The 27,525-nt window shown below is 45.0% G+C and overlaps 1 protein-coding gene across 8 annotated transcripts in view; it reads left to right on the top strand.

The window, feature by feature from the left end:
• The window catches only part of KDM2B (lysine demethylase 2B), a 109,291-nt gene that overhangs the window by 17,839 nt on the left and 63,927 nt on the right, over positions 1 to 27,525 (top strand). For 5 of the 8 annotated variants that reach the window (XM_064727336.1, XM_064727335.1, XM_064727334.1 and 2 more), the window contains exons 5-8: positions 12,293 to 12,471; positions 14,243 to 14,349; positions 22,904 to 22,997; positions 23,848 to 24,001. In XM_064727336.1, the coding sequence (XP_064583406.1) occupies positions 12,293 to 12,471; positions 14,243 to 14,349; positions 22,904 to 22,997; positions 23,848 to 24,001 (534 nt within the window). Of the gene's footprint in view, positions 1 to 12,292; positions 12,472 to 14,242; positions 14,350 to 19,229; positions 19,352 to 19,440; positions 19,545 to 22,903; positions 22,998 to 23,847; positions 24,002 to 27,525 lie in introns of those variants that run through there. The other 3 variants (XM_064727342.1, XM_064727341.1, XM_064727340.1) reach the window with 3 other exon arrangements.

The raw sequence follows: 27,525 nt of genomic DNA, 5'->3' as shown, positions 1-27,525 counted from the left end.
AGGAGTGTCTGCTTTTCTGTGGCACCTGCAGTGCCTCCCCCTGTGGCCCTGCCCTGCCTGGGCTGTCCCAGTCTGCCGGGAGCTCTGTGGGCAGGGGCGCAGGCCCTGCACGAGCACAGCGTCTCTCTCTAAACAGCAGCGGCCACTCTGGATGTATTTGCATTTATTTCTAATTTTTAGCTGACCTATTTTCACTTTGCTTGCCACAGGCACACAGTCTAAGGCTATGGAATCCCACTTTTACGCTCACACCTAAGTAAAGTAAATAAAAACCAAAATGAAAGGAAGTGGTGCTGGCTCTGTGATGTGCACCAGCTCTTCCCTCTCTGGGCTGGTGCAGCTTTGTGTGTGTGCCAGGGCAGGTATTTGCTGTGCACCCCCAAAGTGGAGCTTGCAATCCCAGCAGGTGGCAAAAGGGGAGATTTCCAACATGCTGAGGATTGTAAGAAAGAAAAGAGACTTTGGGTTATTGTGATCTCTGGGCTGAAGAGGTTAAAGTTGTGACCACAGCGGTCACTTCTGTAGGATCAGCAGCATTGTCCTATGGAATTCACCGTGCCCAGCCAGGCATTGTGTCAGTGGGAACAGTGCAAGTACAGGACTTAGACTATTCATGGGGTGGTCTAACAACTGACATCAACTCACTGATTGATTTTATTGAACTAACTCACTATGGGTTTATTTATAGAATTCAAAAAAAGTCTAGGAGCAGCAGAGGATGTGTCATCAGTCAGGCAATTTGCTGTTAAAATCTGATGCTGTAGACTGGACTGGGCCCTGATGCTCATAACTGTAGGAAATATTTGGTTGCTGTGCTCACAAACTGCACTGAAAGACTTTGGTGAATAAAGAATCCAAGCAAAGTTGAAAGCAGCAAAGCTTTTATTTGTGATACAATTTGTGCATTGAGGTATTGCAGCGAAGAGCAAATATAAGCAAGCCCCAGTAACTGTTGCAAAGGCCAATCTTCATCTGCCCAAGGAGATGATGCACAAGATGTGACCTAATAGATCATTTCAATATTTGATTCCTGTGGTTCTGTCAAATCCCTAAAGACCTGGCAGCAGCCTTTGATCTCAAGACAAAGGGTGAAAGGAAAACCAAGGCTCTACATATCCTGTTGCTTTCTTTGGTGGGAGTAGCTGAAGAAATACTTGATTATTGCTGGGATTTGCCTTCTCATTAGAAACACCAAAAGAACAGGAGCTGAGCCAAAAATTTCAGGTGCAAATTGACTGTTTAAAGAAATATGTGTGAAGGTCTGTGCCTCAACTATGAGTTTATAATCGTGGTGTCAGTGGAGCAAGATAATAGAATAAGTTACATCATTAAATCCCTGATATTTTCAAGGGAAAGGTCCTGTAAGTAGAGGGGGCTTGGCACTGCTAGGCAGGTCAGCCTTCCCTCATCCTGCTGACAATTTCTGGAGGAGATGCTGTGTGCTGTTCCACATCTGCTCATGGTTTATTCACTGAGTGCATCACAGTGCACTGAAGTGAGGATCTGAGCTTTCATTAACATCACTGGGTGAAACCAGACCTGCAAAGGAGTATTTCCTTGCTGTCTAGATTTATTTTTTTTTCCCCCACAGAGGAGAGCCCTAAGCAAGGTTTGTGAAGTTTGGTATTGCAACATTTTCCTCATTCTAGGAGGAACTGCAATTCTGCACAGTTAAAAGTGTGGCCTTGTTTTCCCAGGTGGGAACCGGGCAGAAAAGTGAAATGATCTGCTCGAATCAGAATTTGAGGAGTCTCAGTTTCTAGTTTTCCTGTAAACTGTAAATGATGTAGTGAATGTAGGAAGCTGTGGCCTCTTTGTGCAGGGACTGTGGTGGGGAGGAACCAGTTCCCTGAGTAGTTAATGTCAGCAGGCTGATGTAAATAATTTAAATTCAGTTGGGACAGAAAGGATTGCTGCCCATCAAATGTACCAAACAGCCATAAGCTATGTGAGGCTCTGCATCTTTCATCCAGCCACTTTTGTTCTCTTAAATACACACACTGCTGTGGTCCCCAGGAATTCCAGTTAAAATGGGAATATGCATGCCAGGTACTTCCCAGAGAGACAAGAGCCCCCTAACCCATGCTTCTGGAAGCAGGTGATATTGAAAAAGGAATAGAAAGAGATATAAACATTGTAGGTAATAATTATTCTGGCTCTATAAAATGTTTTATATACCTATTAAAAACTGTACACACGTTTATGGACGTGTACACACAGACATGTGTAAATTTCATTCAGTACTGAATCAAGAATCATGAGCAGTGTTTCCATGGAAGAGAAAATTGTGGTGCTGGTGGTGGCTGCAGGTCAGGTGGGTAAAGGCAGGAGGGAGGGCAGAGAGGTGTAAAACACTCCTTTTTCATTAGCATACATTTCTTGTGCTGTGTCTGCACAATGGTCCCCCAGCTGGCTGTGCAAAGCTTCAGCTTTTTGTTAGCAGCTACTCAAAAAAGCTGAAAGCAAATCACAGAAGTGTCCCTGAGTAGCTGCTTCCTAGTGATTTTTTGGTTCATTCCTCCTGCGTGTTTGCTGCTCCTCTCAAATTGATCTGTTCTGAAAATTGTATCATGCTTGAATTCACATCCAACTACAAAGCCAGTCGAGAGGCTCGTAGTGTGGTCTGCAGGCAAGTAGGGGAAATTTTGTCTTAATCAATGTACAGTTCTCCATCCTGTGAAAGAAAATTAGCCTTGTAGATACAAAAGAAGGACAAAGCAGCCACACACTGCAGCTCAGAAAACTTTCCATCATTTCTGCTGAATAGGGACTCAGTGTTGCTTTTTCTATAGAGCAACGCTCCATTTGTTTCAAGGAAGTTGTGAAATTGGAGACCCAGAGGAGTGAGGAGGGAGACTCATTAGAGAGGCTCTGTTGTAAGGAGCACTTCCCAAAATTAAACTGCCTGCTCAAAGGAAGTGCAAAAGTCTGCCCCCAGACTTGCATCTCAGTCTTGATTAAGATGTGTGGCTCTCCCCTGGTGTGGGGATTTGTGCTGTCAATGGGAATGGCCATTGGGAGAGCAGAGAGCTGAGTCAGGAGTCAGGGACTGCTCTGTCTCCAGCAGCCTGGTGTGGAGGCACAAGGAGGAACAAGGTCTGTGCTCTGCTCCTGGGACCCAAATAATGCATTTTTCAAAACACACTGGGCCAGGCTCTTCTAGGGGAGAGGAGGCATCACTGATCTCATGGGAGGGGAGGTACTTGGATGAAATATTTCCATCACTGTAGGATTTCTCCTCTTATTTCTCATGGGGGTTTTGTGCCTCACAGGTGATCTGTGCCTGGCCTGCTCTCTGGGTTCTGCTTTTTTTGCTTTTCATGTGAGTGGGACTGTTGGAATATTAAAAAAACTGAGTTAAAGAAACATCCACAGTTTGGAAGGCCAAAGTCTGTGTAGTTTTATACCAACTTGTGTTCCTCAGGCTGTGAGAATTCCAACTGAGGGTTCCTCAGCCTCTGGACCCTGAGTTCATCAAGGGACTCAGATCCACAAGGGACAGCTGAGAGGAGCAGGGGATCCCAGAGCACCTTGAAGCAGGAGATAAGGATGGCTCCCTGCAGGAGAAGGCTGAACTTGGCTGTTCCTCACAAGTGACTGTAAAATAATTACATGTCACTGCCATTCCCATTGATCTGAGGCTACCAGCCCAAAGCCTGTGTTGTCAGGGAGGTGGGTTATGTACCTGCCTACAAACTTTCCAAAGGGAAAAATGGAGAATCACAAAGCAACTTTCATCAGGGCCCCACTGATTTGTCTCAGATGTTATTCAGAAACATGTGTTTGACATCCAGTCCATAAAAATAAATTGTTTCCTCTGTCATGTTGTTTTGTGACCAAAGCTTGTTTTAAAAACTTGCACTATTTTTTTAAAATGCTCTGTTTTTAAAGTCAAGTTCTAAATTGCTCACAGTCATGCTGTTGGCCTGTCAACATTCTTCATGCTCTAAACTGGGAAATGTGCTAAGTCAGGCCTGAAATCAGCAAATAAATATTTCCACTGAAAATGATAATTTCCCAGTGTCTGTAAGCTCCGATGGAGTCAAACCAATGGTCTGTCAACAAAGGGTTTAGAAGTACTGTTGGTATGAACTGGAGAGTCTCCTAGCTGCTGCATTTATTTTTAAATTTAAGTACTGCAAAGAGGAAACATATGGACAATAAGAGTAAAATAAAATAAAATATAATGTGCTATTTCATTGAAATGATTGATTCCAATTCTGTCAAGCAGGTTTCTCTTCCCAAAGTACAGCACTGGAGGTTTATTGGCTCATCCTTTTGTCTTTGTGCTTTTTTCTTTCTTTTCCCTTGAGCGACCTCTCCTGTTTTCTCTGTATCCCTCTTTCCTTGAGGAGGCTGCTGTGCTGTACAGAACTTGTTTTACCCCCTAATTCCATAGAAGTTTGTGAGGGAGTCCAGGTAAATCCTTCCAGCAAGTGTTGTTAGGATATCTTTCCAGCCATGAGGCAACAGTGACAGAGAGAGCAGCACACTTTGCTGTGAGCAGGGCCAGGAGGATTTGGCAGGTGGGTTTTTGTTTCCCATGGAATCTCTCCCTCCTCTGTGGGACACCAGCAGTCCCACGTGTCAGTCAGACAGCCCCATGTGAGTTCTGGCCTCCTCCACCTCAGCCAGGCCTGGGGAGAATTACCAAGTTGTGGAGCTGCTCTGTGTTCTCTCCTGGGCAGAATTAAAATTAGTAACTAGAGAGCAAAGTTTCTGAATGGATTTTTTTCAAGTGAAGGTTCCATTAGTGATTTTCCTGCAGTCTGAGGGCTCTAATTTGTAGAAAATTGAAGTGGTTTATAGCAGCTCTGAAGGAACCCTTTGGGAGTTTGGCATCCACCAGTGTTAAGGTGAAGTGCATAAATAAAATGGAAATCTCTGTCTATTAAAGTGTTGTATTGCAGACTTTCAGAGGATGTTGCTTCATTTAGCACTCACTGGTTTTGTGCCTCATTGTTTAAGAAGAAAAGCTGCAGTCAGTAATAGCAGGAGGGAGCTGGGCTGTGCTTGGTGTCCCTGTGGGATTTCCCCCAGTGCTGGCTGCACATCCTTCCCCTGATGTTTGTGGAACTGTGCTGGGAAGAAGCAGGGAGCTGACCCCGCTTAAAAATAATTATTTAAGCCTCATCAGTTTCTTGAGTATTGGTGAACAGTTTGTATCATGAAACCAGGACCTGGGGCAGACAGAGGTTAAAACTCACCCAGTGTTCCTGATAGACTGGAAATAGAAACTTCTCCCTCTAATACCAATGCCAGCTCTGGTGCCAGACCATCCTCTGCCATCTAAACTGGCTCTGGCTTTGCTGCTGCTGCCTGTTATGTGACCAGGGGAATTCTCTCTGCTCCTTGTGCTCCCTATTGCAGCCAACAATTTGCTTTTCTTGCCATACCAATTAAGCAACTCTAAATTGGCATCCTGCTCATTCTCTTCCTTCTCTCCTCACTTCTGGCATTGCTCTCCCATCCCCTCCTGTGTGCTGGCACAGCCTTTCCTCCTTCTCTTAGTGAGGTGGTTCAGGAAGTTGAACCAGCAGAAAACTCACACTTGCAGAAAGGTGGAGGAATTTATATACATTTATTATTTTTACATTATTTTGGTGCTTGTTTAGCTCTCAGCACTACCCAGTGCTGGGCCAAGCTGTAATGGACACAGCCTTCCACCTCTGTCATTAGTTTCCACTGAGGCTCTGTGCACCAGAAGTGCCAGGTGAGTGAACTTTGAGCCATGGATTAGGCTTTCTGTGTAATAAAATAAATTAAAAGAAGACATTTGATGCTCTCTCATTATGCCCTCCTAGAAGTAAAAATGAAATATTATAACACTCACTTGCCTATGTTTAGCACGTCCGCTGACTTGCCATTTTGGAAGAAGAACCAGTTCTATTTTTAGAGCTGAACTTCCTGTTTGAGCTCTCTTTAAGTTTGTCCTTTGCCTAACACAGGCAAACTCTTTTAAAAAATCTTAGTTAAACTGGGACGGTTTTGCTAAAAACAGTCATGTTCATGTCCAGATATAAACAGCAATAAATCTGCTTTGAATGAACATTACAACAAAAATACAATCTCCAAGAGAATGTATTTCCATGATGTCAGGACATGAAAGTGAAATTGAAGTGATGTGTTGGTGTGGTCGGGCATCTCACAGCCTCTGTCTGCAGGTGGATTTAAAGAATTGTCCATGTGGAAAAACCAAGCAGAGCAGCTGTTTTAGAGTAACTCCCCACAGTCACACTGTGTTTCTGCAATAAGCATCCTCTGCTTTAGCTCATCCAGACTAGAAATGAGCTGTCTTATTTTGGAGTAATCCCACCCAAAATCCTAAATATTTGATGGCAGTTGTTACTCTTTAATGTAATAATATACCTTCGTTCAAAACTACCTTCAAGTGTCGTGCCTTTACCTAAAAATACATGTAAATACCAGCATGTCTGGAGGTTTGATGTAACCATAGCTGTATATTCTTCACATGTTCTCATAAGTGTGGGTACAAAATGTGTGGGAGTGTTGCAACCCTTTGACACCTTCAGATGCCCCTCTAGACCAGAGGGGAGCTGCAGGATTGCTGGCACAGTGCACGTAATGGGTAATGTGAGTGTAGTGGAAGGGCTTCTTCCATCTCCTAACTGCAAAGTAGGAGGGAAATCAAGTTTTCCTCATTGTGGGCTGATGATGAGGCTTCAGAGGGCTGAAAGGTTCTAATTTTTATAACATTTTTCTATATTGATACGGTTAGATATACTTTATGTTGAGACATTTTAGGAAATTATTAATTGAAATAATTTAAATAATTTAAATTATTTTTAATCTTAAAAGAAATTTTATAAGAAAAAGTTCACCAAAGTTATATCCCATCCCATTTTTTCTTGGACCTTGTATTATTTTTCTTTCTATAATTGTTTTTTGTGTGCTCTGTGTTTATGCTTATACTACAGGCTAATGCATTGGGATATAAAAAATTATATAAAAAGTAAAATGCCTCTTTGTGTAAGGAATTATATATTATATATTAATATACTGTTTAATGTATATTACTATTTATTATATATTAATATGCTTTTATATATATATATATATATATATATATAATATTAAAAAGTAAAATGCTTCATTGTATAAGGAGTTTTTTCTAAGAGCTTTTCAGTATCTGAAGCTCGGCACAGGGGATGATGCCCCATTGCAGCACAGGGATGGATGCCCCCATTGCAGCACAGGGCACAGGGATGGATGCCCCCATTGCAGCACAGGGCACAGGGGATGATGCCCCCATTGCAGCACAGGGGATGCCCTATATCAGCACAGGGCACAGGGGGTGCCCCCATTGCAGCACAGGGCACAGGGGATGGATGCCCTATATCAGCACAGGGCACAGGAGATGATGCCCCCATTGCAGCACAGGGGATGCCCCTATGGCAGCACAGGGCACAGGAGATGGATGCCCTCATTGCAGCACAGGGTACAGGGCACAGGGGATGGATGCCCCCATTGCAGCACAGGGCACAGGGATGGATGCCCTATATCAGCACAGGGGATGATGCCCCTATGGCAGCACAGGGGATGCCCCCATTGCAGCACAGGGCACAGGGATGGATGCTCTATATCAGCACAGGGCACAGGGATGGATGCCCTACTGCAGCACAGGGCACAGGGCACAGGAGATGATGCCCCCATTGCAGCACAGGGCACAGGGGATGATGCCCTATATCAGCACAGGGCACAGGGATGATGCCCGGCGGTTCCCGGGCCCGGCGGCGCTGGGGAAGGCGCCGGGCGAGGATCTGTGGGGAGCGCTGTGAGCGATGGCCGGGCTCGCTTCCCTTTGTTCTTCTGTGCCCTCTGGTGGCACTGAGAGCGATGGGATCGGGACGCGCCTTTAATTTGCTCCTACCCTGGCTGAGAAATGCAGGGGATGTCGGGAACAGCTCCACTTGAGTGAGGAGTTTCTGCTCGGGTTCACATCCCTCCCCGTTAGCTGGGATATCATAATGGTCTCCCGTGGGCAGCAGAAGAATACGTGCTCCCAGCCCGGGAGCTCCGGGGGGATTAACTGGGATGCAAGTCAAAGCCTCAGTCTTTAGGTACAATTAACCCGCTAGCGAGGCTGGCAGATTTCCTGAGGCTCTGCCAAAAATGCTGCTTTACAAACCAAGGATTTTTTCCTCATAAGAAGCATAAAGATTAGGCAGGAGCAGCGGGCCGGTCCCTCGGCGTTGGAGGTTGGTTTCTGGTTGTCAACACTGTATTGTACCTTCAGCACAGATCTCAATTCAGCCACAGAGGGTTAAAATAATTCCCCAAGGTATCTTTATCCTCTTAATGGACAGGCTTGATAATCATTCTTACAGAAAGGACATTTCCTCTTTCCTCTGCTGTGGGGGAGTTGCACCTTTTCCTGCTGGTGCTGTACTGGAGAAGAGACCACAGCCTAGAAAACTCTGGTGTCGTTTGCAGCTCTGATTCACACCTCCTGTGCATTTCTCATACTCTGCTGTGTGGTTCATGTTTGCATTGCTTCCACTGCTCCAAATATCCATGCAAAAATCACATCATGGAAAAGGATGGGCCATGCTGAAGGCTGGAGTCTGGCAGCTTGGATAACCTGAAGCTCAGGCAGGGGAAGGCAGTGCTTCACTTGTTAGAAATAAAAAATGGCAGTTGCTGGACAACAGAGGATATGATTACAGTCCCAGCATTTCCCATTCCCTGTTCTCTCTCTGGAAAATTGTTAAAATATTTTATACGTGAAGGGAAGTGTGGGTGCAGACTCTGCAGGGGAGATCAACAAGAGCTTTGCTGAACGACTTCAGAGCTGGAGCCCATCATTCCATCATCCCACAAGTGTCTGGGGTGGGCTTGGGGAGCTGGGATTTAGGAAATCATTTGCTGGTGCAGGGAAGATGCCTGTGTAGCCTTCATTCCTGAAGGGCAGTTCTCTCTCTGACAAGGGGACAAGGTTTGCTTCCCTGCTGCTCTTGTTTTACCAAGGAGCCCAGAAAAAACACTCTCTGTGCCAAACCAGCTTGTCCAGGGTGGGCAGTGGGGGGCAGGGACCCTACACAAGTTGTTTTTTCTCCAAAAGTTCATTTCTATGTGAAAAAAATATTATATTACAGCATATAGAAATGCTGTACAATTCAATCTATGAGAATCTTTACAGTGTCTTGGTCATTAGGCCTCTAAATAAAGGCAACTGATATTATATATGCTATTGTCACCTTAATTCTAATGGGGATTTTACTAATACATGAGCTAACTTGAGTAACTTGATGTGTTTTTAAGGTTTTAAGCAAAGCATAGTTCTCCTGTAGCTCATACTGATGGATTTTTTTTTTCAACTAACATCCCTGCAATTGATTCTTCTGTCTCCTCCTTGCTGTTGTCTGTTCCTCTTGTCAGAGATGGCACTAGCTTGTTTCTTAGTTACTGTCTCTGTCATCCTTTGGGGATTCACTTGTGCTCCATGAGCAAGCAGCAGGAGAGGAAGATGTTTCTCTAGGCTGTAAAATCCTCCAGCACCACCACTCTGCCTCTGAGTCACATCTGCTGCCAGAGAGGAAGCAGAGCCTGCTCATCCCACACTGCCCAGTGCAGAGCTCCACTGGAAAAGCACCCAGGGGAGTCAAGGCTGAGGTGGTGCACAGTGCTCTGAAGCTTCCCCTGTCAGCAGGGAGAGACTCTGCCAGGCTCCAGGGGTTTGTTCATCCATGTCAGGGGTGATGAGCTGAAGTGAGGGACAGGGGAAAGAGGGTGAGAGGCTGCCAGGGTCACTGCTGGGACCTGCTGGGACCTGCTTGGCTGCCCCAGGCTTGGTTGAGGGGGTCCCTTCTTTGAGAACACAGTGAGTGTGATAAGGGGATGCCTAGGAATGTATTGAATTGTAGTGAAATGTGTGTGGAGCTGCTCAGAAATCCAGCCTGACCTGAGATCTCTCAGCCTGCCATCACTTCTTAGGCTTCTGTGTGCTTCTTTCCCTTGCTCTTGACTCTCCTAGATGATATTTTTTCACCTTGTACTAGGAACAGGAGATAGAAGAAAGAGTTGAATTCTTTCAGGACAGAAGAGATAAAGCTGGCAGTGAGCCAGAGCTGCTGTGCAGTGGGCAGTGAACACCAGGATGTGAACCTGTAATTATACATCTCAAATTCTGTGAGCAGCACTCCAAGAATCATTATGTATAGGCTTGTTTGACAGTACTGTGGCTTAAGAGAAAAACATCCCCTCAAATTACTCTTTAATTTGGAAGTCAAGAGATTATCAATTCAAATCTTAAGCTCTTCTGCCTGTAATTGATAATCGTGTTCATTTAACAAACCTGCTATTGAACTGCTCCTCATACTCTTAATTCATCAGGTAACTGCTGATTTTTCTTTTGGAAAGGATAATTGAGAGGCTCCACGAGGTTGCTTCCAGCAAAGCTGAGATCAGACCTAGACTAAAATATGGCAGAACCCGGGCTCAGCCACACAACCCTTCAAATGCAATCTTTGAGTATCTGTGTCCTCTGCCCCTCTGGGATGGAGCCATTGCTTTGATCCAGGCCCTGGAAGCAGAGATCAGGATGGTTTTCATTAGGGGCCTGTTTAACAGGACTCCACCCCAAGCTGCTAAATTGAGGAATTGAAAAAAGACCATTCCCCTAGTTTAAAAACCACAACAAAACCCTCCAACCCATAACTAGATTTTATATATGTTATTTCAAACATTTAAGGACTCTTGTGCTTTTTCACACTTAGCTAAACTCTCCCCATCCTGCCTCAAGGTGGCAACACTCCGGACAGTCCCAAGCCCGGTCCGAGGGTGGGCTCCTGTTCCTTGGCCTTGGAATGAGGACTCTGACTGACAGGCTGGTGGGACTATTCCAGATTTACACTATATAAATTTTTCTTTTTGATTTCAAAGCTTTACGGTCTTGAGTTCCTTTGCAGAGTCATTATCACATCTGTCACTGTCATTGCTATCAGGGGCTAAGGATGTTTGTAATGGAGAGCAGCAATCCAAGCTATTACTCTTGCTGAAATACTGCTCCCAAGCACATGATAGACCAGGTGCTGTAATTATTAATAATTCCCTCTGATGGTGCATCGCAGCCCTACATTTTGTATTAATGCAATTTATTTTGAGTTATTTCTTTGGCGGTGAAAATTGTTTTGGAGAGATTTTTTGGAAGCATTGCGAGTTTGTTTGCTGGAATCCTCTCCTGGAAATGAGGCATGTCTCTCATGGGCTCCTGTTCACTCACACACAAATGAACTGCTAATTAGGATGATGAAATTGCTGGGAGAGGTGAAACCTTCCAGTTGGCCGAAGAGAAGATTGTGGATTAATCTGTGTAAAGCTGAAGGCTCGACTAAAACTGCTGCTCAACATTCTGGTGCTAATGAGACTTGTATGTCTGCCACTCGAGGAGCTGAAAGTAAGGCTTGTGGTTTTTGTTGAGAGATCCAAAGTGGGGGCTCACTCCTCTGTGGCATTTAGTGCTTTCATCCACTGGAACTGGGAATGTTCAGCAGTTTACACTATCCAGTGATGCAAGGCAGTTTTTGCTCTTTGTGGATAGTTTTTGTACATGAGTAAAAGCATCTTGAGAGACATATGGATGTTTAGAAAATTGCAGTATGATTTGGAGAGCAATTTGTCTTGCCTGCCCCCTGCTACCATATTGTATTACTTCTTCATAGTTTTTAATGTACTTCTGCTCACATCAATTCAGATAAAGGAGGAAACTGCTCTCTCCATCTCTGTGAGGAACCAGGTGACCTGTTCAGTGTCACATTGGGCAAAAAGTCTAGTTCCAAGTTAGTTCCTTGCTCACTGAGCTTCTTAGGAGCCATGGAAAGGCTGGTACTGGTCTCATCCTCTTTTCCTGCAGTTTCCCTGCAGTCACTGAGAACTGATATATACATATAGATATATTAAATTGTCACCCTGTTTTTTTAAAATTTTCTAAGCCTTCTGATGTTGACATTCCTAGAGTGAATTTTCTCACACACTTTCTGTAAAGAACTCATTGTTTTACATTCCTTTATAGAAGAAGAGAGAGTTGATAAACTGTTGGTTTGACCAGTGACACTGCAGAAGTGTCAATGTCACCTTCCAATCCACTGTCACTTTTGTAAAACTATAAATATTAGAGTCAGAGAATAAAACTTCCCTTTTTTCCCTTCACCTTGAGTAGTAGTGTGCTTGTGTTCTCTCGTGTCCTTCAGCGACATTAAATAACATACATACATGTTTTGATATGTACATAAACAAGGCAAGGCAGATGTTCTGAGGTGCTGCTGTGTTGCAGGGAGCCGCAGGATCGTGGATGTGATGGATGTGAACACGCAGAGGGGGGTGGAGATGAGCATGTCTCAGTTTGTGCGCTACTACGAGACCCCAGAGGCCCAGCGGGAGAAGCTCTACAACGTCATCAGCCTGGAGTTCAGCCACACCAAGCTGGAGAACATTGTCAAGCGCCCCAACGTGGTAAGGGAGCCCCTGGTGCTGGGCTTCATTGCAGCTTCTGCCCAGAAATAAATCAGGGAGTTTGATCAAGGTGATGGGAGGTGCCCGGAACTCCTGCTCGTTTAGGGGCAGGATCTCATTTTTAGCCCAGTGGAAAGCTGGTCTCCTTGACAGGGGAACTTAATTTACAGGAATTAGGTACCTGATGAGCTGTTAATCATGCAATTTGCACTGATACACAGTTCCTCTCAAGGTATTTAGGGGAAACTCCATCCAAAATTAAATACTATCTGGTATTTTTCCTCCTCTAAAGATGCTTAAACTTTCAGGAAGCTTGGACTCATTGTATATGAACACTCCTTTTACTCAAAAAATGTTCAGGGGGTTCCAAAGCAAAAAAAAAAGTTGGGAACACAATTGTTAAGTGTATAACTGTTTACATAATTAAATCAGCATAATCACTGCTATGTCAGAATTAGCAGTAGTTGATTTGTACATACTTTTTAAAGGCAGAGGGCTCTTGTGATTCTATTCCCAATGCAGTCACTGGCATGAAACTGTGACCTTCTCTGTAAAGATGATTTCATTTATCTCTGAAATGTAGCCATGTGTGCTGTGCTAGCATGTAGCTGAGGGTAAAACTACAGCTCTGTGATGTTTTTTTGTTTTCAGACACTTCTTACCTGATTTCTAAGTCCTTCTCCAGTTACAGCAGCAGTTTTTTGTGCTGGGGACATCTCTTACCCAGGACAATAGAAACACCACACTTCTGCCTGAACAGGTCACAGATAGATGGCAGCTCTAATTGCTGATTTGTAGAAGTAATTCTTAACTAGACTCCTTTGTTCTTTTACACACAGATCACAAATTTGAATATTAAACACTTATTTAGAAGTTCATTCAGATTTTTGCTGTCATTCAGACACTTAGCGGGCAATTTGAAGGTGCTCTGGGGAATTTCTTGTGTTCAATTGATCCCGGTTTTCCCAAACACGTTGTGCTCAGCGAGCTTTTAAAACATCTGTGCAAATTTCCTGGGTGCTTAGAAATGAAATACGCAGTTAGGTACCTGTTATCACGTGTAAATGGTTATTTCATAGCTGTTTTAAATAACTGAGTGCACAGTTGTTTGTAAAACCAGGAATATTTAGATCTCACTGAAAGAGAGATTTGCATTCCCATGGGAGTAGAGGAGAGGGTGTTGTGGAAGTCCAGTACCTAAAATCAGCTCCCATATATTTGTATAAGATATTCCCTTGAATCCTGCAGAGTTTGAGTCCAGAATAGGGCAGAAATACCTGATTTAGGTTCCCTGCTGTGTAAACTCTGGGTTGCAATATCAGAATGTGGAAATTATTTCAAAATCAGGGCAGTAAGAAGTTTTGTTTTCACATACAGTTGTGATATTGATGGAATCAGTCCTATTTCCTCCTTGAAATGGAAGATATTAGCAACATATAATCCCTTCAATGTTTGCATTTTAATGTTCATAAATGCAATTTCTAGGCTGTTGGCTACAAAAATGCCACAGACAGTACAAGAGAAGGGGCTCACATGAGACAGAATTTGCACTCAGGTAAACTGACTGTAAAACTCTCCTCCCCCTGTGTTTTAAGGGGTTGAATTGTGGTGATGAAATGCTGCACCTTAACAAGTTGAGTGCACAGGACTTTTGCTGAACAGCAAGGTTCTCCCTGTGAGCATCTGCTGCTGTCACTGGAGGAGTTTCAGCCAACAAGAATATGTCCCACCATGTGTTCAGGAGCTAACAGTTGATTTTGGGGCCTTTCAGGTGGACTTAGTCGACTGGGTGGATAATATGTGGCCACAGCACTTGAAGGAGAGACAGACGGATGCTACCAATGCAATTTCAGAGATGAAATACCCCAAAGTGAAAAAGTAAGTCTTTAAAAAGTTCTGCTCTTGACTGCCTTAAATAATTTTAACTGTGCTGAATACACTCTTTAATTAAGCCTCTTTGAAAAGTGCATTTTTATTTTCAGTTTTGAGCAACTCTTTTTGAAAATGGCAGACTGACCTTAAGTAGTAAATTCTCTGAAAGGGCTGCCCAAGGAACTCACATCACACGGATATGTCACACAGATATGTCACACAGATATGTCACACAGTATAGGCAGAGTCCTGCTGCAGGCTGGCTCAGATCCTGCCCAGGTTCTAAACTGCTAATGACAGACATTATTAGCTGAGAAATGTTTTGTGAAATGAGCTTGAAGTCCATTTTTAGTGGGTGTGTGTGACTTCCTAGAAACTCTGTCACTGCCCTTCCTGCCAGTTTGCTTTTCCATTCACTTTTTCAAGAGCAAGGTCAAAGATTGGACTGATCCTTGGTTCAGCTCAGGGCAGGTTTGAGACTGAACATCAGAGCAGTTTGTCCTGGTTCTATCTCAGCTCTAAGTTTTGGGCAAGCACAGGCTCACCTGGCTTTTTCTCCTGCTTTAATGTCTTTCTTGAATCTTTTTATGTGGTGATGGGAAAAAGGAATTAGGGTTAGGGGGCCTCAAAATGTGCACTGCAAGTTTGATGGGAATGAGTACAGCTGAGATAGGGGTTCCTTTAATGATGTAATGACTGTGTGGCCGATGAACACCAGGTAATCCTGGAAGCCCTTCACTGCTGTTTCTGTGTTACTGGCCAGCCTGAATGCTGGCAGCATCCCAGGCTCTGCTGTTGAACCGACCTCTGGTGTTCTGCAAATCACTCAGAACTCCTTCCAAACTGTAAAATAGATTGGTACTAACAGATACAAAGGAGTGTGCAGTCAGGAAGTGATGTGTAGCATTTACTCTTGTTCTGTAAAAATAAACATTTTGGAAGGGAAAGGTCTCCATAAAAGAAGAGACTCTGTGACAGGCATTGGGGATTATGCTCAGCACCACTGATTTCAGTGGAAGTTAAAGATGTTCCTACATTTTGAAAAGATCAAACTGCTCATTAGGGTAACTGGGTGTGGATTGGAGTCTCCATGCATTTGGAAATGTCCTAAGTGACTTGCCTGAGGTCACACTATAAACCAGCAGCAGAGCAGCACTTGCTTCTCAAGTGGTTAGTCAGCTAAATAACATTATTTATAATTTGCCAGAGCTAAGAAACTGAATCATGATTCAGGGCCTAAGGACTCATGGATGGTTCAAGGTGAGAAGCAAAGGAAACGATTCCTCTCCTAGAGCAGGCACACTCCAGATGCTGAAAAAGATGTAGCAAGTAAACAGAGCAAGGCAGAGATGGTTTGAAGGATAAGGTAGCAACATGACGAACAGAATTTAGCAGAAAAAGCAGAGTATATGCTTGCAGTTCCCTACTTGCATCATGAAATGCCAGATGGTAGGTTTCAAAGGGATTTTAGAGACGTACCAAATCAACAGATTTTGACATGGAGTTTTTCCCATTTGTGGAGCGTGGCCTGGTGGGAAGGCAGGAGATGCCTGATGCCGTGGAGGTTGCTGTCACTGGCAAAGGGAAGGTGGAGGTTGACAGCTTGATAAACTGGTAGATGTGATAGGTACAGGGAAGCTAAACACTGAAAGACTGTGAACGCTTGAAATGTGACAATAGGGTTTGATGTTGGAAAAAGGAGTTACCAGGCATGAGTGTTAAAGGCGAGGGTGATGCAGCTGGAGAGATGAGGATGTTGCTACTGAGCGTCATCTCACAGAAAGACTAGAGAAGGATGATTTACAGCACTCCTGGCACAAACTCCTCATCAGTCTCAAGAAGCCACAAAGACAAAACCAGTAACAAACAGTGACAGTCTGTGAGCACAAGAGAAGCTGTACCAGATCAGGATGAAGATCTGTGGCTCTCAGTAACCTGTCTGCTGTTGAGTGCTGGCATTGATGCCCTGGCAGGAGTGTAAGAATGATGTGAGCGTAAAATGATGCCACTCCTAAAAATTACCTTCTGAACTTTGACTGTCTGCAGTTCAGGCAAGGCTGTCCTGAGGTAGAAGTGGTTTCTGTGAGCTCAGTGACTCTCAAAGAGATTGCTCTTCCATGAGTGTGTCTGGTTTAAAGATGAACTCCTCAAGAGATTGGCTTTCTCCATCTTTGGGAATTCAACTTGACCCTTTCCTGTAGAGATACTGGTCCCAGCTACTGCTGTGAGAACCCAGAGGATCTGAGCCCTTATGAAGGAAATCATGTTCAGTTGTGGAGTCACTTGCTTCACACTGCCCATTCTTTTCTGTGAATCATCTATATTCATATGCTTTATTAATGACTGCTGCTCAGAAATGGGATCGATTCATTCCTTTCTCGTTCTGAGCATTCCCATAATGCTGAGAGTTTGCAGTATGCCATCCCCACCATTAACGTGTTCCCTACAAACAAAAAGCACTCCAGCGAGAGCGCTGCAGTTTCGCAGACACAGATGGCATTACCAGACACAAATGTCTGTCTTGGCTCCTGCACGTCGAGTTCCGTGCTGGGAGTGAAGTTAGAGAACGCTCCATCTGCTGCCTCGGGTACCAGAGCGCCCTGCCCCGCGCCTGGACCTGCACCATTCACTTCTTCCAAAATTCTGGGTAATAAAGTTATGTTTCTGCCTGTAGGTAAGTGGCTGCTTACCTCAGGAGCCTTAGAGGACTGAATTAAGTGGGGCAATAGTTTATGTCCCCTCTTTCACGTCTCAGGGTGCAGTTCCTGAGAAAAGTTCCTGCAGACATGGGATCCTGGATGAGAGTGGGGAGATGCTGTGTAACCAAGAGCCAGCAGAAAAAGGCAATGATATTTTAACATCAGCTTTTAGAGGCAGAAGCTTGTTATATCACCAACACCATTTTCAGGTAGCTCACAACAGGCTGAGATTTGTTTTTCTGTTTAAATTCATCCAGAACTGAAGCAATCTGGATACAGCTGAGTCAACCCAAAAAAAAAAAAAAAAAAAAAAAAAAAAAAAAAAAAGTAGTACTAATTTGATTTTTCATTTATCAAAAGAGAGAGCCCTGCTGGAATTATTATCCTCTTTATTGGGTTTTGTGTTTTTGTGTTTGTAGCCTTGCAAGATTATTTGCAATGCAGTGGCAGTGAATAGCTACAGTTCAGGACATGAAACAGTACCACAGTACCAGGAATTTCTAAGAACTTGGTAATATTTGTGCTGTGGAACAAATGAAAATGAAGGCTTTGGTCACTGCAACATCCTTTTTACCTTCAAAATTTCTATTACTTTAAATATCTAAGCACTGCTGTAACAGGTCTCTATAATGATGCTGGCCTTCAGTTAAGGATGGGATATGTTGTGTGAAACATCTACCTGTTCTCAAAGGAATGCTGCTCTGTTAGCATGTCCTCAGCCCCATTCTCCCTCTCCCAGGCTGTTGTTCAGCCATCCGTTCCTTTCTATTCATTCCTTTACTAAGTAGGGATGGATTTAAGCAGATGCTAAAATGCTCTGCTGAGCTGTGGTCTAATTAGAAGCTGAGGGTGCCTCTGGAGACAGGGAATCGAGGGAGCTCGCAGGTCCCACAAGGCAACCTGGCACTGGTTTGTACATGTGAGAGACTTGTCTGCACTTTGTATGCCATTTGTGGATTGCTTTTGATACAAAACCTCTATAAATAGAACTCAGCAAAAAAATTTACACCAATAAGCGCGTGTTCGTTAAGACTTTCCAAGCTAGCAAAGTAAATAAAATGTGATATCTTCAGATCAGTGCATGAGTTCTCAAATCCTCCTTCAGGTAGAACTTGGAGGAGCAGCATCACACATGTAACTCAAATAACCACCAGTGTTTACAACAGTTTGTGGTGGCCCTGGAGCTGAACAGCCTTGTCACAGGATGAAGAAATGAGTTGTGCTCTCACAGACACCAAAGTGCTGTTCCAGGGGCAGACAGGCCTGGCTCGCAGTGAGTTGTTGGCTTGGTTCAGCTCACTGTGATGGGAAAAAAATTTAAAAATCCGAGCCCACCCCTCATAGCCTTGGTGTCCCACTGGGGCTGGGACCGGGCAAGGGTGCGACGAGGGAAGTGTTGTCGCTTGCTTTGGTGCCAGTGTGGTCTGAGAGTGTGATTTGCAGGCACTTCACAAACTGCGGTGCGTGGCAGAAAACTGGCTCCTGTTATCTCGGTGTTGTTTGTGTGTGTGGCTGGCTCGGACCGTAACCCCCTCGGGGCAGGAGCCGGGCCTTTCATGTGCGTTTGAAGTGCGCGGGGTGTGGTGAGCACCGTGTGTGACGAGTCGGTTCGTTCCCCCGGGCTGGGAGCGCTCGGTACCGCTCCCCAGGACGGGCACGGGGCGAAGGTTGGTCCCGGCAGGGCGCAGGGCCCGCTCCGGCCGGCTCCGAGCGGCCTTCCTCGGGCAGGGCTGCTCCGGTACTGGGGTTCTGCGGGGAGCCGGGGCTCGCATCCCTAACGGGGGAGCGGGGTGATCCTTGAGGGAAGCCGGGTTCATCCCCGCAGAGCAGCCAGGGCTCACCCCTCGGGAAGCCGGGGCCCTCCGTGAGGGGATGCTGGGGCTCATCCCCGCGGGGCAGCCGGGCCCTCCCCCAGCGGCGGGGCCGGTGGCTGCCCGGTGAGGCGAGGGTGGGGGCGGCAGCCGGGCCGGTGCCTGCCGGGTGACAATGGTTTCTTTTGTCTTGCGGCGCAATTGGTGGCTTCCAGTTGCAGGGCCCCAGTGTGGGAGCGCTGCCGGTGCGGGCCGAGGCGCCCCGAGGTAGCCTTTGTTCCCCGCTCGCAGGCCCGGCACAAGGGCCCCCGCGGGGCCGGGATGCTGCCGGGGGCCGCTCGCCCCCGACGCCCGGAGCGGCGCTCCCGCCCGGGGATGGGCAGCCAGGCCCGCGCCTTTCCCCGCGCTGGCACTTGCAGTTGGCTCATGGGTCTGTGGTATTCGGTTTCAGGCTCGGGGATTTCAACCAGCCGGCGCTGCTCCTGGGAGGAAGGAAGAGTGAGCTATACTTTTCTCATTGGCCCGAACAAAAAACAGAAGCCTCTGCTGGGGTTTGGGAGTGGTTTATGGGCTGAGCTCAGTGGCAGGGGAGCCCTCGCAATGCCAGAGGGAATAGAGCCGTATGGTGCGCGGTGCCTATTGCGGGGGAGAAGGAGCTGAGCTCGGGGTAACGCTGCTGCCGCCGCTGCCTGTGCGTCCGCTCGCGTCTCGCCGGGCCCATGTGCATGAACGCTGCCGCTGCTGCCCTGCCCGCCGCTGCCTTCGCATCCCGGCGCGGCTCTCGCTGTCTTTGTTTCTCTGTTTGCTTGCGGGTTTGTAGCGATGCGTGGCGAGTGCATTGTGGGTTTGCCTGGGAGTGTGGGCTCTGCGCTGGTTTATGGAGCGGTGTCTGTGTTGTTCCTGTGTTACCAGCTCGCTGTGTTTGCTTAGTGGTTTAGCTTCATTTGTATCATCTCCCTCTCTTTTTTTAGATCTCTGTGTTTGTTCTTCCTCGTGAGTTTGCAGGTTACTCCATATTTCTTCGCATCATTTCTCTAAGAAATTTCCCCAGATGTTTGTGGGGTTTTTTTTCGTTTTGGTTTTTTTTCCTTTTTTTTTTTTTTTTTTTTTTTTTTGGGGGGGGGGGGGGGGGGGAAGTTCCCCTTTTTTTCCACATCATAAATCTTTCCTCCAAAATAACAATACATTAACTGGACAAATTTCAGGCTTGTGGAGAACACAAACCAAACTCTTCATTCGGGAAGGGAAGCTCCCCCCAAACCGATTACAAGCAGCTGCGTGTTTTAAAACCCTGACTGAGGCTGTGCAGGGAGATAAAGTGGAGTGTGCAGGGGTTGGATGTGGTAGCTGTTGTGAAAATATTCAACTTGGGGCATCTTTTGGGTTGCTTGCGTTTTCAGGGTGTAACTCTGGTCATGCTGTCTCCCCATGCCCGATATGGGATTGTGTTCCTGGAACCGCTGTACCTGTCCTGGCCCAGAGCGCTGTGGGGGCCACAGCACACAGTGGGATGTATTTCCTAGATTTCTTTCAACGTGGATGCTGTGTTAGTGCTTTTCCCCCCTTTTTTTTTTTTTCATTTATTTATTTTTTCCCCACCGTTGTTATGGAAAACCCTGAAAAGTTGAGTGGTTCCCCAAATGAGCAGCTGTTGGCGATGAGGAGCCGGTGCCTGAGATGAGCGGTGGCACGGAGCGCGCTGGGCCCATGTGACTGCGGTGTGCATCGGGAGAGGAAGCTGTGGAGGTCAATGCAAAGGCATTGTGCCAGGCTCGGGCAGCCAGCGACAGAGCTGCGTGGCGGAACATCCTCCCGCAGGCTCCTCAGCCGCCCGCGAGCTGTTGGGGCTTGGACAAAAGCAGGCCTGGGAGATTAACAGCATAAATTAAGGCATGGCTTGTTTGTGGATGGAAAGAAAAAACACTTTATTTTTCCAAATGCCTTTGCAGGTTTTTATTAATTGCCATAAGTGACTCTTTCACTAAAATCACCTTTATTGGAGTGGAAATTGTGTTTAGAGGAGTTTCAAGAAAGCAGAGGGGAAAATGAGGAAAAACATGGAAAAGAAAGAGTTGTGTGTTCACAGTTATATCTGCTTTGGTGTTTCCTCACAAAACTAAATTTTAAGTGCTTTGATTTGACAGGATTCAATGCTGTTATTACCTCTCTGAACATAAACGGTTTGCCTGCTTCAGGTTTAGATTATTGACTACTGAGGAACAGCTAAAACCAGCTAATGCCCAGGCCATGTTTGCTCTTCCAGAATATCTTAATTCAGGGGGTGATTGTTGATAGGTTGCACTGTCTAGAAATTTTTTGTTGTTAGTGTGATGTATTTTAATATCTGGCCTTCTGGAAACTGAAAATAATTGACTCCATAAGGATTTGAATTTTTTACTTTAAAACAACATGAACCTCTAACACTCAGCAGTGCTTACAAGCTGAGAATTTCTATGCTGATTTTTTTTTCCTAATGAGCAATAATTATTCAATCTGTGACTTTTTGCAGTTTGGCTGGAAGAAAGGCAACTTCCTTTCTGGGCTTCTTTTATTGTTTTTAAATTCTATCTGACTTGTAATCAACAACATCTTGGTAGAGAAAACATAAAAGGAGAATTTTTAAAAAAAAAGTGTTTGGGAGGGAAGGACTCATATTTTGAAATGGAGCATATTGAGAGTGTAGACAGCTTCTTGGCTAGCTGTGATTTTTGAAGCATCTGAAATACCCCAGGGGCAGCAAAAGCTTCTTCCTGCTTCTGAAGGATAAAAAAAAAAAAAAAAATTTAAAAAATTCCAGAGTGGGCAAGAGGAGAGACGTGTAATTGCACAAGGAGAGGTTTTAATTGTGAGATGAAGGCGCAGGACCTTTTTTGAAGCCCACAAATTGACTGTCTTCATGACAGCATTGCGTATCATTCTGTCAACTCCGGCTCGGGATGTGGTTGCTAGGCAGCGGCTCTTATGGACCCAGAGTGGCTGTGATTTGCCAGCCTGCTGCAGACACATGGTAAGGTCCTTCCCAGCCTATCATCTACAGGGACTTCTGCACGCCGGCTGCATACTGCTGAGCTTCTCCTACCTGAATGTGAGCAGAAAAAGACACACTTAAATCAAACCTTTTTTTTGGTTTTTTTTTTTTTTATCCTTTCCCTTTTTTTAAATTTTTTTTTTTTAACAAATCCCCTTCCGGTAGTGTTTCCATAACTCCCCTTAAAAAAAAAACAAACCAAAGCAAAAAAAAAAAAAAAAAAAAAAGCCATGAAACGGAGACCGGAACAAGGAAAAGAGGTTAGTGGGTTAAGTGGTGTGTGTTTCCTGCGTTTGCAAAGGTGCCTACAGTGAGGAGGGCGGCTGTGATTCGGCCATTAGTTACAGATGGTGGCTGCAGGCTGGAGATTCCTGCAGCCAGACCACAGCTCTTGTGTCTTTTCCAGCAATGCAGACTTTGAACTGCTCAAATCCTGTATCAAGACGGCGTAAAAAATAGTGGATTTGATAGTTAGTGTGGCTGCCAGCTGGGTCCTTTATGTGTTTTGATGCAGAATGCCTAGAAATGTGAACAAAAAGGAGTTAGTTTGCCAAATGAGGTTTCTGTCCCCTAATCCTTGCAAAAATGGCATGAGTGGCAAGTAGGTAAAGAACATTCAGGAGGATTTATAAGCAAATTAGATTTTTCAAAACTTTGCAGCAATTTGTGTACAACTTCTGGTGAAGGTTATGTCTCTGAAGTGATGGAGGAGAGCATTAAACAGATCACCCCAGGGACAGGCAGTGCCATAGGAAATATTTCTGAACAGCCTAACTTTTAATGTTTTTCTGTTCCCTAACTCTGGAAGCTTTAATTCCTCTTGTATGAACAGCAAACTCAGACATGGAGAGATGTGTTTTTCAGCAGGAACCTCATTACCTTCATGAGACAAATTTCTGTACTGTAAATGCAGAAACTTAATTGGTGGAAGCAGCATTGCACAGGCAGTTAACCTCTGCAAATTAAGATGTGAAAAATACTGTTTCAGACTGATTCATTTTTGTCCTTCACTCTACTTGCAGGTACTGTTTGATGAGTGTGAAAGGATGCTTCACTGATTTTCATATTGATTTTGGTGGCACTTCAGTGTGGTATCACGTTTTCCGTGGGGGGAAGGTAGGTGAACCTTTTTTGATATTTGGTTTTATTTCTCTATGCCTCTTAGAGTGGAGGGGTTGCTTTCTTTTCTTTTTTTCCCCCTTTCTTTCTCTCTTATTTTTTTTCCCTTGAGGATATCAGCCAGTGATCAGACTATTTCAGCAGCTTTGTTGATCCACACAGAGTTTACTGAACTAGAAGGACACCAGTCACTGTTATGAAACAAACAAGTGATTTATTTGAAATCCCAAATGTGTTATTTGCTGGTGCTGGTGATTTTGGGCTCGCTGTTGCTGTGGTCCAGAAGGATCTTGCAGGGAGATGTGGCTGTGTGTACCCTTGTTGGGTCAGAGTGCCCTCACAAGCCTCTGGAGCTAAAGCTTCTGTTCCTTTAGAGATTCCACGTTTCTTTGTGTGTACAGCACAATAAGCCAGAGCTGAAACATTAAAGGATACAGAAGCCTTAAAATACACAGCATGTGGAGCTGTGTTGCCATCTTTCCTGGTTCAGGATGTTTTTCCCAGTTGTGGTGTGGCCAGCGTGTGGTGGGCGCTGCAGTCGGTCATGGTGCCGCTCCTGTTCCTGTCTGTACCAGCTCACTGCTCTGAGCTGCAGGTGAAGCACAGGCAGCTCCTGAGTAAGATATTTCTGGAGGAGAGATGACAAGTGACAGTTACCCAGGCACTTCCAGCACGTGGGCTAATTGCTGCTGCTGTCTGTGTGTGCCTCTGTGTACCACACCTGGAAAACAAGTGTTCCATGCAGAAAGGAGCTCGTTTGCCTGACACACTGTAGCCTTGGTGGAGTCTCTCAGCTGTTTCTTTTTGTTGACTGTTGGTAATAATTAAATCTTCATTTTGTTTTTAGATCTTCTGGCTGATTCCACCGACTCTGCAGAATCTAGAACTTTATGAAGAATGGGTTCTCTCAGGAAAGCAAAGTGATATCTTTCTGGGAGACAGGGTGGAACGATGCCAAAGAATTGAGCTGAAACAAGGCTACACCTTCTTCATTCCTTCAGGTATCCCTGTTAACTAACCTGGAATGATTGGGATTGTGTTTTACTAACAGCTCTGTGTAAAACAATTCTTCACACCTAAACTCCATACTGACCTCCTTATTTGCTGTGGCACAAGAAAGGCCAGGGACTAAATGTGCTTCATTTTCCAGAAGTTAAGACTGATGGGAGATGTACTGTGAGGAGGTGTGTGCAGTGATCATGTGTGTACTGGGAGAAAGGAGAGAGGAGTTGGGCCTCTGGAGCTGTCAGTTCACCGCTTCTCATCAGAGCTGCACTGGCTGCTGCTGTTGGCTTTCTGGGAAAGACAGTTTTCTCTGTTTGTGATCTCTTCTGGCAGGCTTCACCTGCAGTTCAGTAACTTGCCTCTTTGCCTCTGTCTGTAGCCAGAGGTGGGTCCTGGTGGAACTCAGGAGAGATTCCAGTCCATGGCAGTGCTGTGCTGTGCTCCCTCAGGTTGCTTCTTGGGGAAACAGCTTCATTGTTCTCACTGTTCAGAGGTGCTGAATCTGGACATCTTCCAGCAGCCCAGGCACCTCAGTTTTACACTGCTGCCCACCTCAGTGGCTGTGCTGCATGGTCCAGGCTCATCCTGCAAAGCCACCAAAGAGTTGTAGCTTTGGAGGCTGATGCTTCAGCCCTGTCTGCTCCTGCCTAAATTGGATTAAGGGTGGTGGAATGTGTAACATCCCTCATTTAAGATTATATCAGACTTTGCTTTCTGTGACTATTATGGGACTGTATGTTTGTTTATAATAATTTAACACATTGCCTCTGTCTGTTGGATCTTACCAGGGAAGTAAATACAGGTAGACTTTCTACATGACACAAAGGCAGGCTGGTAATTTTTCAGCTCTGGAATTAATTACTCTGTGGAGATAGGATTATTATTTTTTAACCCTAGAAACAGAGAGAGTGCAGGTCATGCAGAGACAGGGACAATGTTCTTCTCATCTGGGGAGTGGTGTTAGGATCAATTGAAGGCCACAGATTTGCATATTTGTAAGTATTTGGTAAGAATCAGCCTGGGAGATGACAGGCAAAATTACTTAAAGGGTGGAGGAGTTAATCTGTTAGAGGAATTAGATCTTGCCTTGAAACAGGTCAGACTGTGCTGTTACTGTTTGAACTGGGTGTTTGAGTGTGGCTGTGCTGTTTGCTTAGATCCCATTACTGCATCCTCTGTTTATCTCCATCCTCCTGTGAAAAGCCTCGTACAAGTAAGAGTTTCTGTGTGTCAGTTCAGTCGTGTTCAGCAGCTGGAACCCTGCAGGTTGTGGGAGCTTGGACAGGACACAGCTGTAACATGGTGGCTGACACAAAGTGATTCCAAATGGGTTTTTGACTGGAGTTTCTGTTTTCTTAGGAAAGCCCCAAGTACAGAAATGCCAATACCTCAGACATTTTAGGCTCCATGCCAGATTTGAAAAGCATTTATGAATAATTTCTCTGTAAGCACCTCATAGATTCATGGATTTTTGCTCTGCTGTATGTTGTTTGGAAAACTTATTTGCAAATCTCTTATTTGTGTGAAAGGGCATTATTTCTGCCTTTGTTTTAAGGGTATGGAAATGCCTAATTAAAGGCTGTTCCAGGTCAGTGAATTGAGCACAGCTGTGTAAAGCAGGTCAATTCCTGTGACCTCTTTGCTCTGGTTTGTGCACATATCATGTTAGTTAATGTTTGAAAGTGGTTTTTATGTGCTTTAAAAGTGTTCTTAGTGTTTAGATTCTGTTTATGGATGTCTGTAAAACCAGCGTGTCCTGTATTTTCAACTGAGCCTGATAAACCCTTGACCAGCCTCAACTCATCCATGAGGAAATACCTTCTAATTACAGGTTTGCTCACAGAAAGTGTAGAGGAATTAGTGCTCAGCTGGGCTGTGAATGGGGAGCATTTCAGCCAGGGACCTTTCCCATGAAATATCCTGCTCTGCTTCTGCTTTCAAGTAATTTCTGGGAGTCCTAGAAATGCTGTTTTACCATAGCACTGTGGGGGTGAAGTAGGTAGAGAAGACTTTAAGAAGACAAGTGAGGGAGTGAAATCACAGTGTGCTGGGAAATGGAAGGTTTGTCTGAGAATCTGGGATCAGCAGTAGATCCAGTAAATCCTCAAAAGTACAAACCACTTGGACAAGGATGGGGATCATTCTCAGGGAAGGCATAATTACAGTGCTCACCAGGGCCTCAGGGTGTTCTCCTCTCCATCACTGCCCTCATCCTTTCAGGATTAAGGTTAAGCCAGCAGATTTCTGCTGGTGTTTGTAACCCTGCAGAGCACTGAGAGCACGACCCCAGCTGTGGTATCAGGGAGGAACTGAGCCCAGTATTGTCAGCACAGTGAGTTGTTATGGGCCAAGGTGCATTTTCAGCATTTTCTGCAGTGCTGATTTATTCAACATTCCTGTGATCAAACTCCAGACAGGGTGACCTGCTGTCAACTGGGTGATGTTCCTTTCTGGTTCTTCAAACTTCTCATGTTGCTGCATGCAATTTCATAACAGTTGTGTTTCACCTGGGAGCTGGCAGTGTTCCACTGAGGAGTAAGCTGTTTGTTTTACTTTATTTTTCTTATGTTCTCTGTACTGCACTTGAGGGCCTTTGGCATGGAAACATGCTGTTAGAGTCTCTCTTAATTATTGTGGTTACCTGAGAGTGCTCCAGAGTTGTTGTCTCCAGTCAAATGCAGAAATAATGACCTTTCTCAGATGGATGTTTTTGGGAAGGAGAGTGGACAGAAAGAGATGTTCTGTGTGGACTGCAGGCAGCTATTTGCAGGGATTCAGGGTGTTTCAGATGCTGTCTCAGTGGTTATCAGTGGCATTTTGCCTATTAGGAGTGTGTGGTCCTGGGTCACCTCTGCTGTGCCAGTGAGAGTTTGATGGATTATTGTGTGATGGGGCCAGAAGGTGGCACAGAGCCCTTCCAGCAGGAGAATGACAGGCTATTAAATTGTGGCTGGTACATTTTTTGCAGGGTGTTGTGCTAGGGCTGCAGAGCTGCCTGCCTGGGTTTGGTTGCTGTTTAGCTTCTCCCATTCTGGGAGCTTCCACTGACATTAATGGAATCTCCGTGCCTGGAACCTCAGGGGCCACATGAAGGAGATTGTGGGGGGATCAGAGGGGAGAGGCTTTTTGCTCTGAGTCTGCTTTCAGAGGGAAGGTGACAGCGTGATGCTGGATTTTTGATTCTGTTCCTAATGCCAAGCTCTGCCTCATTCTTAAAAACAATTTAAGATTGAGAGTTGCTGTATTACTTGTACTACTGGGGCAGAATTAGTAAATACTTCACTTTAAAAATGTAAACATGATTTTTCCTTGATAGATTTGGTTGTGGGCACTGTTATGATGCAGTCATTCTTCTTTTGAGATTTGATTTGCTGACAGTGCCCACTCTCAGGTTACCTCTTTAGTCACTTTTTATTTTTGAGACATATATATTTCATCTTTTCCACCCCAAGTTGCTGTAGAATTGCAGAGAAATGTGTGGCAATTTCAATATCACAAGGCAAAATATCAGTTCAGTTAC

The sequence above is a fragment of the Zonotrichia leucophrys genome, chromosome 15 (assembly GCF_028769735.1).
Source record: "Zonotrichia leucophrys gambelii isolate GWCS_2022_RI chromosome 15, RI_Zleu_2.0, whole genome shotgun sequence".
Taxonomy (NCBI): Eukaryota; Metazoa; Chordata; class Aves; order Passeriformes; family Passerellidae; genus Zonotrichia; species Zonotrichia leucophrys.
Note: the sequence above shows the minus strand (reverse complement) of the source record. Positions and strands in the feature narration are given on the sequence as shown.